The 15,003-nt window shown below is 39.6% G+C and overlaps 1 protein-coding gene across 8 annotated transcripts in view; it reads right to left on the bottom strand.

Moving 5' to 3' along the window:
• The window catches only part of tgfbrap1 (transforming growth factor, beta receptor associated protein 1), a 96,138-nt gene that overhangs the window by 10,035 nt on the left and 71,100 nt on the right, over positions 1 to 15,003 (bottom strand). For 7 of the 8 annotated variants that reach the window (XM_041199389.1, XM_041199391.1, XM_041199387.1 and 4 more), the window contains one exon: positions 7,993 to 10,225. The exons of the other annotated variant lie outside the window; for it this stretch is intronic. In XM_041199389.1, coding sequence (XP_041055323.1) covers positions 10,037 to 10,225 — 189 coding nt within the window. In that variant the 3' untranslated portion in view covers positions 7,993 to 10,036. Of the gene's footprint in view, positions 1 to 7,992; positions 10,226 to 15,003 lie in introns of those variants that run through there. 8 annotated transcript variants of the gene reach the window in all.

Genomic DNA, 15,003 nt, shown 5'->3' with positions numbered 1-15,003 from the left:
TACTTCAAAATGCCTGCTTTTACACCTAACCTTTTGATGATTTAAACCTTGCAGTCTGACTGTCTTCAGTTTAATTAACTTAGTCACACACACAAATATACACAGTCCCCACATGCTTCACAGTATCTCACCGTAATATTAGAAAAAATGATATCCTCTTTAAAAAGAGGAGAAAATGGAAAACCTAGGACCACATAGCATTCTTCCTGTTGATCTTTTAAAAATCTGTAGTGTTGGTTTGGTAATCATTTCCCAATTAAAACTTTTGCCATAATAAAACAAGGGAGGCCCTTCAAATTCCTGACTTACTCAAACATTCAGGATTGCTTAAAAATAACTATTGACTCCCTTGCCAATCAAAAATCTGAATATATTCAAGGTTGAATTAGACAATGACCCAGTCTCCACTGCCCTCTATGGATGAGAATTCCAAAGATCAACAATCCTCGAAGAAATTCCTCCTCATATCCTTAATTGGGAGACACTATTTTTAAAATGTGCCCCCTCCAGTTATAGATTCCTCCATGAGAGGGAACATTCTCTCAGCATCTATCATGTCAAGCCCCCAAAATCTTATATATTTCAATGAGATCACCTCATTCTTCTAAACTCCAATGACTATAGGTTCAACGTGCTCAACCTTTCCTCATATGGCAACTCCTTCTTGCCAGGAATTAGCCTAGTGAACTTTCTCTGAACTGCTTCCAATGAAAGTATATGCCGCCTTAAGTAAGAGACCAAAACTGTACCAAGTTCTGCAGCCATAGTCTCACCCAATGCAGTGAACAGTTGTAGCAAAACTTCACTACTTTTATATTTAATTCCCCTTCCAATCAATGGCGAACATTTCAAAAATAAAAATACCTGGGGACATTTCGTTTGCTGCCTTAATCACCTGCATGCAAACTTTGAGATTCATATACAAGGACACCCAATTCCCTCTGCACCACAGCATTATGCTGTGTCTCTCCATTTTAGTAATATTCTGCCTTTCTATTCTCGCTGCCAAAGTGGACAACCTCACATTTCCACACATTTTACTCCTTCCAAATTTTTGCCCACTCACTTAATCTTTTTATATCCCTTTGCACTCCTCCTATTCTCCTCACAACTTGCTTTCCTACTTATCAGCAAAAATTTGACTAGAATACAGTCTCTGCCTTCATCCAAGTGATTACTACAGACAGTAAATAGTTGAGGCCCCAGCACTGATCCCTGCAGCACTCCACTACTTACAGTTTGCCAACCTGAAATTACTCATTTATTCTGACTCTCTGTATCCTATCTTTAGAGGATAGAACCAACCCTATATCCATTACTAATTCCCCAGTCTCACCCTCTAAGGCTAATCTTTTTCTTTACATTTTTAGAAGCCTTTATTGTTTGATTGCGTATTTCTTGCTAGTTTTTTTCTCTTACTCCAATTTCTCACTATTATTCTTTTAGTCTTTTGCTGGTTTCTAACATTTTCCCAATCTTTTGCGCTACTACTAATCTTTGCAGCACGTATCTTTTATTTTATTTTTATACATCCATAAATTAGTTAGCCATAGATGGTAAGCCTTCTCAGTCATTTTAATGGAATATATCTTTGTTATGAAATGTCTCCTTCAATGTCTGTCACTGCTTCTCTACCATCATACCTTTTAACCTGTTTTCCCATTTCACTTTAGCCCGCTCTGTCTTCATACGTTTGTAATTGCCTTTAAGACACAGTTTCAGATCCACATTTCTCACCCTTAAACTGAATTGTGAAATTCTATCATATGATGATCACTTTTACTTAGAGGATCATTTACTGTGAGGTCATTCATTAATCCCATCTCATTACACATTAGCAGGTCTAAAATAGCCTGTTCCCTGGTTGGCCACAGAATGTAATGTTCTAAGAAACTATCCCAAACACATTATGAACTCATCCACCAGGCTACTTTTGCCAATTTAATTTGTCCAATCAAAATGAGGAATAAAATCTCTCATGATTATTTCAGTATCTCTCTTACAAACCCCCATTATTTCTTGATTTATTATCTGTCCTACAGGTATTTTGCTTTGGTCTTCACTAAAGAGGACACAAGTAACATCCTGGAAATAGCTAAAAATCTGGAAATGAAAGGGGGGGAGGAACTCGGAAAAATTACAATCATTAGGGAAGTGGTATTAAATAAATTGTTGGGGCTGCGGGCTGACAAATCCCCAGGTCTGGATAGACTTCACCCTAAGGTCTTGAAAGGAGTGGCTAGTGAGATAGTTGATACACTGGTTTTAATTTTTCAAAATTCTTTAGGTTCGGAGAAGGTTCCATTAGATTGGAAAATAGCAAATGTAACTCCTTTGTTCAAAAAGGGAGACAGAAGGCAGGAAATTACAGGCCAGTTAGCCTAACTTCTGGCATAGGGAAAATGCTAGAAGCTATTAAAAATGTTTTAGCAGGGCACTTCGAAAAACTCAAGGCAATCAGGCAGAGTCAACATGGTTTTATAAAAAGGAAACCATGTTTAACCAATTTGTTGGAGTTCTTTGATGGAGTCACGTGCTGTGGATAAAGGAGAATCGGTGGATGTACTGTACTTAGATTTCCAAAAGGCATTTGATAAAGTGCCACATCAAAGTTTATTGCAGAAAATAAAAGCTCATGGTGTAGGGGGGTAACATGTTGGCATGGATAGAAGATTGGCTAGCTAACATGAAATAGAGTTGGCATAAATGGATCTTTTTCTGGTTGGCAGGATAAGATGAATGGTATGCCACAGGACCAAGCTGGGGCCTCAACTTTTTACAATTTATATAAATGACTTAGATGTAGGGACCGAATGGTTACTAAATTTGCTGAATACACATAGATAGGTAGGAAAATAAATTATGAAGAGGATGTAAGGAGGCTACAACATGTAATAGATAGGTTAAGTGCGTGGGCAAAGATCTGGCTAATGGAGTATAATGTGGGCAAATGTGAAATTGTTCATTTTGGCAGGAAGAATAAAAAACATTATCTAAATGGTGAGAGATCGCAGAGCTCTGCGATTCAGAAGGATTTGGGTGTCCTAGTGCATGAATCACAGGTTAGTATGCAGGTATAGCAGGTAATTAGGAAAGCTCATAGAATGTTATCATTTGTGAGGGGAATTGATTACAAAAGTAGGGAGGTTATATTTCAGTTATACAGGGCGTTGGTGAGACCACATGTGGAGTATTGCGTACAGTACTGGTCTCCTTATTTAAGGAAAGATGTAACTGTGTTAGCAGTTCAGGAGGTTTACTAGACTAATACCAGGAATGGACGGGCTGTCTTATGAGGAAAGGCTGGAAGGGTTAGGCTTGTATCCCCTGGAATGTAGGTGTGTAAGAGGCAACTTAATTGAAACCTTTAGGATCCTGAGGGGTCTTGACAAGGGTGGATGAGGACAGGATACTCCTTGTAGGATAATTTAGAACTTGGGGTTACTGTTTAAAAATAAGGGATTGCTCATTTAAGATGGAGGTAAGAATTTTTTTCTGAGGGTTGAGTGTCTTTGAAACTCTCTTCCTCAAAAGATGGTGGAAGCACAGTCTTTGAATATTTTTAAGACAGAGCTGGATAGATTTTTGATTAACAAGGGGTTGAAAGGTTATCCAGGTAGGCAGAAACGTGGGGTTGAGGTTTCATTCAGATCAATAAGATCACGATCTTATTGAATTGTGGAGCAGGATTGAGGGACCAAGTTGCCTACTCCTGGCTGCTGTTAGGGGCCCAATTAACTACTCCCACGAGTGACTTCTTTCCTTTGCTATTACCTCCATCCAAACTGATTCTACGTTTTGCTCTTCTGAACCAAGATAATTTCTCACTGCTTGACCAATCTCATCCTTTATTAAAAGAACTACCCCACCTCCTTTTCCTTTCTTCCAGTCCTTCTGAAATGCCAAATACCCATGAATATTCTGGTCCCCACGGTGGTCACTTGGCATCCATTTCTATGTAATGGCTATCATATCATACTCATTTATTTCTACTTGTTCAAGCAATTCATCCATCTTGTTGCAAATGCTGTGCGCACTGAAATAAAGAGCCTTTAATTGTTTTTTTTTACCATTTTTCCCTACTCTGACCTTATTGCCAGTACACTCTTATGTTTGTACGCTCTGTCCCTTCTTGGCCGACTCGAGTTGTCATTACCTGCATCATGACCCTGCACTATTGCCTTGTACTTCCTCTTTAACTTTCAAGATCTCCCCCTCATGTGAGCACCCTGCCCCCACTATTTAAAATCCTCTCAACAGCCCTAGTTAGATAATTCTCCAGTATGCTAGTTTGAGCATGGTTCAGGTGAAGTTGTCCCAAAAGTATAGCTCCCTCTTTCCTCAGTGCTGGTGCCACAAATTGAAACCCATTTCTTCCATACCAATCTTTAAGCCATACAATTCAACTCTATTTACCCTATGCCAATTTGTTCGTGGCTCAAGGAACAATCCAGAGATTGCCAGCTTTGTGATTCTGCTTTTTTAATTTAGCCCCTATCTGCTTATACTCCCACAGTTGAACCTCTTTCTTAGTCCTAGCTATATCATTTGTACACACGTAGACCATGACAACTGAATCCTCTCACACCAAGTTTTTCCCTAATACTGAGGGGATATCCTTAAACCTGGCAATGGGCAGGCAACTCATCCTTTGGGGCTCATGCACTTAGCTGCTTGGAACAATATCCACCCCCCTAGCTATACTGCTCTCTTCCTTTTTATGTCCTCCATTTGAATAGCCCCCTGCACCATGGTGTCATGGTCAGTTTGCTCATCCTCCCTGCAGTCCTTGCCTTTGTCCACACAAGATTCAAGAACATGGAATCTATCAAACAATTGCAAAGACTGAGGCTCCTCCAGTTCTACCTTCTAAGTCCCCATTCCTGCCTCAGTCATGGTCACACTCTGGTCCCTGACCATGGACCAAATCATAAGTACTTAGGCTGTCTCCTGGGAAAAAAAAAGTGACCAGGTAACTTTCCCCCTCCCTTATACATTGCAGTGTTCAAAGCTTGGGCTCCAGCTCATTAACTCACAGCCACGGTTCCTTGAGCTGCAGACATTTACTGTAGATGTGGTTGTTGTGGAATACACAGGGCCAACATGCAACAGCTGCAACACTTCACCGGATCTGCCATCTTTATTGTATTTTATCTAACTAGTTAGATTTCAAGTTTAGATAAATTACCTAACTGTAGTTATAGTTATATTAAGTAGCTTAACCTGTTATGCTAGAAATATAATTAATAGTTACATCTCCACAGTCCCAATTTAAATTACTGCCCCTGTTTAGAGGGATAAAATCTTAAAACTCACCAATCACCTACCAGTTCACCTATTTAATGCCTTCAAATACTCACCTGCTACTGGAGGCTGAAAGAATGTATTAAAAAAAATGCACCTCCTTTCCTCTCTGCACCAATTTCCCAAGTTCTCAAAATACTCAAATTGCATTTGCTAAATCAACTTCCCGCTACAGTAATTAACATCTATTCAGGCAACCACTTTCAACTGATTGACAGATAACTGCTTTTTTTAAAAACTAACTTTCAGTTTTAAAGTTCCAAGTCAGAGTCTGACTGTTAATCTAAACTATGGGGAGAATTTTCTCCCCGTCAGGGGGTTAAACGGGAGCAGGCGCGGAGACGATTTAAGCAACAGACAGTTATATCTTCCTCAGTACAGGGAATCAAGAAAATTTCTGGCAAAGTGAAATCATAGAAGCTATTTTAAAGTTGTCACTATACTGTTATAGCTACAAATTCCTATTAAATGTATAAAGGGGTCTTAAGATTTGAAACAAGAAGGATGGTCTATCAAAGCAACCTTATCAGCTTTGCAGGTTTATACCACATCCCATCATGGGACTGTTCATAAGGAAAAAATAGTGCTGATGGAGCAAACAGTTACTTTCCAACTGTAGCAGTCCAAGGGTAATTGCCTCCAGAATGATCCAATTGATAAACCTTTGGATTTTCCCATTTGCAATATTGCTTGTAATTAAACTAGTAGCAATCTTAAGTAGTGGTGCTTTTCCTTCAAACAGCAAAGAATACAGGCAGCTAAGGGCAAGCTGGAAAGAATGGGCAATACCAACAAAATCAGAATTCATCTCTGTCGGCACAGTGGAAAGCCATGCATGTCTGCAATCAAGCCCTACCGCCACATTAGAATGCACAACAGATGACACGACGCAGGCAAGAAATAGACATCTTCAAATATGAAGGGAAACCAATGACCAAACAAGTAGTTCAAAATTAGTCAAATTCAGACAACATCCCATAGAGAATCAGCTCGGTGCACATAAATATAACGGATCATCTTTATAAGGAAGTTTTCACTCAGTAACTTCAGTACAACAATTTTGAATATGAAAGTTAAATTTCCTTTCACGGGTTAACCAAGAAATAATAGTTTGAACAGGATTACTAATTAGGAGTGAAATGATATTTCAACAATTTTTACACCCCCAAATTTAAAAGGAAAATTGATGTCAGGGCAGCAATTAAGATGAAAGCTAGATGGTGACTTGAAGGCAAGATCAAAGTTAGAGAAATCAAGTTCACATTCCCAAGTTTATGGCAATTTTTAAAGGAAAACTGGGCACAATTAAAGTTCATTTTTCTTTAAGTTCATATATAGAAACTACATATGCAAGAAATTGCAAACTAAACATATGCTTCATTAACCCTTTCATTTTTTAAAAATTCATTCATGGGATGTGGGCATTACTGGCTAGGCCAGCATTTATTGCCCATCCCTAATTGTCCTTAAGGTGGTGGTGGTGGTAAGCTGCCTTTTTCAACTGCTGCAGTCCATATGATGTCAATACACCCACAGTGCTGTTAGGGAGTGACTTCCAGGATTTTGACCCAGCGACAATGGAAGAATGGCGATATATTTCTATGTCAGAATGATGAATGTCTTGGAGGGGAACTTCAAGTGTCTGCTGCCCTTGTCCTTCTAGGTGTTAGTGGTCTTGGGTTTGAAGGTGCCATCTAAGGAGCCTTGGTGAATTCCTGCAGTGCATCTTGCAGATGGTACACACTGCTGCCACTGTGCATTGGTGGTGGAGGGAGTGAATGTTTGTGGATGGGATGCCAGTCAAGCAGGCTGCTTTGTCCTGGATAATATCAAACTTCTTGAGTGTTTTTGGAGAGTATTCCATCACACTCCTGACTTGAACCTTGTAGATGGTGGACAGGTTTTGGGGAATCAGGAATCAGTTACGCCTTGCAGGATTCCCAGCATCTGACCTGCTCTTGTAGCTACAGTATTTATAGGGCTAGTCCAGTCCAGTTTCTGGTCAATGGTAAACTCCCAGGATGTTGATAGTGGAGGATTCGGCAATGGTAATTCAGCCATTGAATGTCAAGGAGTGATCGCTAGATCGTCTCTTGTCGGAAATGATCATTGCCTGGCACTTGTGTGATGCAAATGTTATTTGTCAGCCCAATCCTGAATATTGTCCAGGTCTTGTTGCATTTGGACATGGACTGCTTCAGTATCTGATGAATTGCAAATGTGCAGTCATCAGCAAACATCCCTGCTTTTGACCTCATGATGGAAAGAAGGTGATGAAGCAGCTGAAGATGCTTGGGCCTAGGATACTACACTGAGGAACTCCTGCAGTGATGTCCTGGAACCGAGATAATTGGCCTCTTTTTTGCGCTAGGTATTATAGTTTGTACTATTAAGGCTGGAACATACAAACAATATATATTTGAATCAATGACTCAAAAAATTATTGATCAAATGGATGTACTGAAACAATCATAATCCACATCTTATACTGCAGAATTTAATTTTTAAGCACTGGTCAGACTTAACGTTTCTTGATAATTTGGTGATGTCCATAAACCCATGTTCATCCAAAACCCTGTTGCCTTTATCCTAACCTACAGCACACTTGACTTGCTGGTGTACGCTGACTTACATAAGCTCTGGTTCACTAATGCCTTAATTTTAAAATTCTCATGCAATTCTATTTTCCCAATGAAAGAATTTATTAAAATTGCCATCTGTACATTTATACAATTAAGTGTGTCACCAAATATTTACAGTGCAAAGTTTAATAGAAGCAGAGCAGTTGAATACAACAATTAAAGTAGAAACTACTTCACCGCATTAGGCAATTTGCAAAGGTTAAAATGTTTCCACTTAGATGTCACCAGGCTTATGTGAGCACACAGAGGAAACAAAGTTTAGATCATAGTCCAACATATACATTACTGCTACAAGCACTAATGCATATGCGCACACACTACAAAACCACAGAAACAATAAGTGCATATCTGTGATTCAATAGTAAACATGCACTTTGGTTCAGTTTTTCACATTTGATTACATTGTCTAAAACTTACTGAAATTTTAAACTTGGTTGTTTGCTATTTGAAACAAAAGTTTTTATGTTTTCCCTTTTAAAATTGGTACAATTCACAAATTGTAAAAAATATGCACTTTTTAGTAGAAAATCTTTCACTAAGTTTAGAATACACCTTCTAAAGTATGATGTAACAGAACTGGAAGTTATCATTGATTAACATTTTTGAAATGTATATCAAACAAAATGTAATTGGAGATAGGAGGTGTTAATGAAGATTTAGTTGCAAAAAAATTGGAAGGATATGGAGGAAACACTGTAAAGAAAGTGCAAATCTTGATCTAATTATCAGTAATCAATATGTTCAAAACACTCTTATCCATTACTGCAAACATTTAAAAGGTGTAGTAGGGATGGAGTTAAACTGCATCAAATCTTTCATCCAATACTTAATAAATCCTTCAGCATTTGGTGATACAGAAACACCTGAAAAAGATACATCTGACCAGGGTGGAGGCTCTCTATAAACAAGATTTATAAATTAAATGTTTACTTACTATGGAAGTATAATCAATACAAAATGGAAGATTACTTAAACAAAACTCAGCCAGTTATAAGTTAATTGAGTTACGTTATTATGCTAATAAATTAATGGCATCATTGATAAATATATCGCTGTAGATTAAACAGATGGTTATTAACAGGGTCAAAGGGGTTATTTATTCTCATCTTTATAGACTTAATAGGCAAACATTTTGTTTCATGAAATAATGCTCCAGATCATTTAGATAAATCAACATTCTCAAAGTAGCCAAAATGCTATCTTTCTGAACTGAATAGAATTAGGTGAACTAAAGTCGAGTCAATCAGCTTCTCCCCATCCTTTCCCTTTAAAATTCTGTAGAAATTACATGCATATGTCAGAATATACAGATTCACAAGCTGAGCATATTGGAGATCAGACAATCATTATTCTCATGGGTTTTTTTATGTTCTCTCCACCCTCTTCCTCCACCCATTGTTCATCAACAGCCTGCAATATATCATCACTGGTGGGAAAATCAGATTAGAAGATGGATAAGAAGGAAAGTGTAATGCTTGCAAATTCATTATGTAAAACAGCTGGTCAGGACTAAGTTAGATACAAATAGGACATCATACCATTAGCCTGTAAATGGACTCACAACCCTCCCGCTATATACATACTGGCCCAAGTGTGACACATACATCTATAGTTCACCCCTATCAGTTATTCTACAAATGGTCAAAAAGTTGGAGTTCTTTCAGGAGCAGCACATATCCAACGGAAGGCCAAAATTCAAGGGATAATGTATGATACTTGCACATTCAAATAGAACAATATTCCCAAACCATCAAGAAGTACAGAACCGAAGTCTAAGTCATCATACTGTGAAGTTAAACATGGCCAGATCATCAGAAGATCAGTGTGTTTTCTGCATGTTGCATATTACTGCTAATAGCATCACCTTTAGTATTGGGGAATTTGAAAAGTTTAAGTAATTCTTGGCTGCATTTCCTTTGTAAATCAGTGCAGTCAGTTTCAAATAATGCAAGTTGTTGGAAATCTCTAGCAGATGCAGACTGGTTTCTTTTTCTTCTTCCTTCTTGATTAGCAGCATGTTCCTCTTCCTTACTGTGATCTTCAATAAGGTAGTTTTTAAACTGACCAACTGCCTGGTTGTGGCCAATATTTCATGGCTGATTTCTAGGGCTGGCAAAGTTCTGATCAGTGGCAGACAGGCTGTGGACTTTTGTAGCACACTGGATGTGAGCAAGACCACCATCTGGGTATCGCACAAAGACTGGCTCAGTGAAAAAGTCCCGGCATACTTGGCAAACTTTTTTATCTGAAAGTGTAATAATGTTTCCTCTTGATTTTACCTGAAAAGTGAGGAATAGAAAACAAAACAAAACAGGGGACTATGTTTCAGCTCATTTCAGTTTAAGATCTTAAAACTTGAACTGGAAAAGTATCTAATAAACTGTAGGATACAGTACAAGGCCAACTTGTGCGCCAAAATTGAAACAGTTAAAAATTTTCTAGTATTGTACTATACAAAACAAATATAGCAGGCATTATATTCGTTCGTCATGCCCTGGATTTTGAAAATTGACTTTTTGGGAGCTGTTGTATGTAAGTTTCAATTTAACTCATGCAAGCAGTTGCTGCACTCCCTGCTCAGTCTGTACCTGCTATTGAGGCTTGCCTATCTTAAGGCTGACAGAATTAGAATAAAATATACTTTGTGCAACATTAGGGCGCAGCCAAAGGCAACAGTATAACAGACAACATTTTATGGCTTTGTTCTGAATGAAATTTTATCCTGGCAGCACAGAGAGATATTTCTTAAAGTCTAATGTGTACTCCATACAGAGGTAAAGTCAAGACAAGGCCTCTCATATTGATGCCCAGAACAGACAAGTGTGAATTGTTGGTTATCCCACTGCTGCCACTGTGCACTGGTGGTGAAAGAAGTGAACATTTAAGACATATGAACATACAAATTGGGAGGAGTAGGCCACTCAGCCCCTCGAGCCTGCTCTGCTATTCAATAAGATCATGGCTGAATTGATTGTAACCTCAACTCCACATTCCCACCTACCCCTAATAACCTCTCACCGCCTCGCTTATCAAGAATCTGCCTTAAAAAATGTTCAAATACTCTGCTTCCACCAGGGTGCCAAAGACTCATGAACCTCTGAAAAAGTTTCTCATCTGGCCAAAATGTCACCCCAAGTTGTAGATACTGTCACAAGAGGAAAAATCTTCTCCACATCCACCTTGTCAAGATCCTTCAGGATCTTGTATAGTTCAATCAAGTCACTTCTAACTGTTCTAAACTCCAGTGGATACAAGTCTAACCTGTCCAAACTTTCCTCATTACACAGCCCGCCCATTCCAAGTAATAGTCTAGTAAACCTTCTCTGAACTACTCACAATGCATTTACATCTTTTATTAAATGAGACCAATACTGTACACAGTACTCTAGAAGTGGCCTTACCAATGCCCTGTACAACTGAAGGATAACCTCCCTATTTTTGCATTCAGTTCCCCTTGCAATAAACAATTACATTCTATTAGTTTTCGTAGTTACATGCTGTACCTGCATACTAACCTTTTGCGATTCATGCACCAGGACACCCAGATCATTCTTTATCTCAGAGCTCTGCAACCGCTCATCATTTAGATAATATGCTTTTTTATTCTTCCTGCCAAAATGGACAATTTCACATGTTCCACCATTATACTTCATTTGCCAGATCTTTGCCCACTCACTTAATGGATCTATATTTCTTTGTAGCCTCCGTATATCCTCTTCACAACTTACTTTCCTAGCTAAGTTTGTGTCAGCAGCAAATTAGCAGCCAAGCCTTTGGTTCCTTCATCCAAATCATTTATACAAATTGTAAAAAGTTGAGGCCCCTGCACTGACCCCTGTGGCACACCAGAGTGTGCCACACACTACTCACCACAGCCAACCAGAAAAAGACTCATTTATGGCTACCCTCTGTTTCCTGTTAGCTAACCAATCTTCTATCCATGCCAATATGTTACCCCATACACCATGAGCTTTTATTTTCACAATAACCTTTAATCTGACACCTTATCAAATGCCTTCTGGAAATCTATGTACAGTACACCCAGTACTTCCCTTCATTCACAACACGTTACTTCTTCAAATAACTCCAATAAATTGGTTAAACATGATTTCCCTCTCATAAAACCATGTTGACTGCCTGATTACCTTGGATTTTTCTAAGTGCCCTGGTATAATGTCTTTAATAACAGCTTCTGACATAACCCCTATGACACAAGTTAAGCTGTAATGAAGAGATTAATATCTATAATGTTATAGGAAATTATTTTAAAATTGGACTTGTAGTAGGGTCCGTGTCTGTGTGTCTGTTTTTTTTTGTTTTCTTTATTCATTCATGGGATGTGGGCTTTTATTGCCCATCCCTGGTTGCCCTTAAGGTAGTGGTGAGCTGCCTCCTTGAACCGCTGCAGTCCATGTGGTGTAGGTACACCCACAGTGCTGTTTGGGAGGGAGTTCCAAGATTTAGACTCAGCGACAGTGAAGGAATGGCAATATATTTCCAAGTCCGGATGGTGAGTGACATGGAAGGGAACTTCCAGGTGGTGGTGTTCCCATCTATCTACTGCCCTTGTCCTTCTAGATGGTAGTGCTCAAGGGTTTGGAAGTGCTGTTGAAGGAGCCTCGGTGAATTTCTGCAATGCGTCTTGTAGATGGTACACACTGCTGCTACTGTGCGTCAGTGGTGGAGGGAGTGAATGTTTGTGCATGTGGTGCCAATCAAGTGGGCTACTTTGTCCTGGACAGTGTCAAGCTTCTTGAGTGTTGTGGGAGCTGCACTCATCCAGGCAAGTGGGGAGTACTTCATCACACTCCTGACTTGTAGATGGTGTACAGGCTTTGGAGAGTCAGGAGGTGAGTTACTCATCGCAGGATTCCTAGCCTCTGACCTGCTCTTGAAGCCATAGTGTTTATATGGCTTGTTCAGTTCAGTTTCTGGTCAATGGTAACCCCCAGGATATTGATAGTGGGGGATTCAGTGATGGTAATGCCATTGAACATCAAAAGGCGATGGTTGGATTCTCTCTTGTTGGAGATGGCCATTGTCTGGCACTTGTGTGGAGTGAACGTTACTTGCCACTTGTCAGCCCAAGCCTGGATATTGTCCAGGTCTTGCTGCATTTGGGCACGGACTGCTTCAGTATCTGGGGAGTCACCAATGGTGCTGAACATTGTGCAATCAGCAGCGAACATCCCCACTTCTGACCTGATGGAAGGAAGATCATCAATGAAGCAGCTGAAGATGGTTGGGCCTAGGGCACTACCCTGAGGAACTTCTGCAGTGATGTCCTGGAGCCGAGATGACTGATCTCCAACAACCACAACCATAGTATTTATATGAGGATGAGATGGATCATCCACTCGGCACTTCTGGCTGAAGATTGTAGCAAATGCTTCAGCCTTACCTTTTGCAGTGATGTGCTGGGCTCCTTCATCATTGAGGATGAGGATATTTGTGGAGCCTCCTCCTCCAGTGAGTTGGTTAGTTGTCCACCAGCATTCACGACTGAGTGTGGCAGGACTGCAGACTTAGATCTGATCCGTTGGTTGTGGAATCGCTTAGTCCTATCACTTGCTGCTTATGCTGACTGGCATGCAAGTAGTCCTGTGTTATAACTTCACCAGGTTGACACCTCATTTTTAGGTGTGCCTGATGTTACGCCTGGCATGCCCTCCTGCACTCTTCACTGAACCAGGGTTGATCCCCTGGCTTGAAGGTAATGCTAGAGTGGGGGATATGCCGGGCCATGAGGTTACAGATTGTGTTCAAGTACAATTCTGCTGCTGCTGATGGCCCACAGTGCCTCATGGATGCCCAGTCGAGTTGCTAGATCTATTCAGAATTTATCCCATTTAGCATGGTGGTGTGCCACATAACACGATGGAGGGTATCCTCAATGAGAAGGCAGGACTTCATCTCCATAACGACTGTGCGCTGGTCACTCCTATCGATACTGTCATCGATAGATGATCTGCGGCAAGCAGGCTAGAGAGGATGAGGTTAAGTATGTTTTTGCCTTATGTTGGTTCCCTCACCACCTGCTGCAGACCCAGTCTAGCAGCTTAATTGCGTGGCTTAATTGGATTAAAGCCAACTAGTCTGGGTGCTTTGATATATAATAGTTTGGTATGTTAATTCGATAAATGTAAATTAAAAAGTAAAGAGTATATTTGCATTTGTTGAATAAACCATTCAAAAGAATGGGTAAAAGCTTGCGTCTAGCTGGGAGACACCAAGCAATGTGTTTATATTACTAATAAAGTTGGTGGAATAAAAGGATTATTGTTAGGAGAGGTAAAATATTTTTTTTAACTAGTAATGCAATGGAAAATTTACATTCAAGGGAAAGCTCGGTATAAATCAAAAGGAGGGTGTGTGTGAGAGTCAGAAGCATGTATGATCTAACCAGCCTGTAAGCCAACAACTGTCTGCAAAGGAACCAAATTGCAAGGGACCTCATTTTGAACTCGTAAGGTCAAATGTACTTTGCCTGGTGTCTGTTTAAAGTCTATGGGTTACTGTTGCCTTGGTGAAGATTTATCTGGGAGTGATTAATTTGGGGATTTGCTGAAAAGTTATTGTGGTAGTAGTTTGTTGACTGTATAGGTTTAATTTGTTGTTAAAATTAATAAATGTTTAACTTAGTTTTATATAAAAACCTCTTGAGGCTTGACGGTTTTACTCCTGAATTCAGAGCTGTATCTCAAACATGCTAATTGAAAGTATAGGTTATGCCATTTGTTCAAGTTTCCCGCTGGGACTTAACAACTCAGCCTTTATCAACTGCTGTGGCATTAAAAGCTAACTGGTCTATAGTTTCCTGCTTTCTGTCTCCCTCCATTTTTGAATAAAGGAGTTACATTCACTATTTTTCAATCTAATGGAACCTTCCCTGAATCTAGCAAATTTTGGAAAATTAAAACCAACACATCTCACTAGCCACTACTTTTAAGGCCCCAGCGTGAAGTCCATCAGGACTCGGGGACTTGTCAGTCCACAGCTCCAACAATTTGCTCAGTACCACTTCTCTGGTGATTGTAATACAATTAGGCAGAGTTAG

The sequence above is a fragment of the Carcharodon carcharias genome, chromosome 11 (genome assembly GCF_017639515.1).
Source record: "Carcharodon carcharias isolate sCarCar2 chromosome 11, sCarCar2.pri, whole genome shotgun sequence".
Taxonomy (NCBI): Eukaryota; Metazoa; Chordata; class Chondrichthyes; order Lamniformes; family Lamnidae; genus Carcharodon; species Carcharodon carcharias.
The sequence above is the reverse complement of the archived record's forward strand: the minus strand, read 5'-3'. Positions and strand labels throughout refer to the sequence as shown.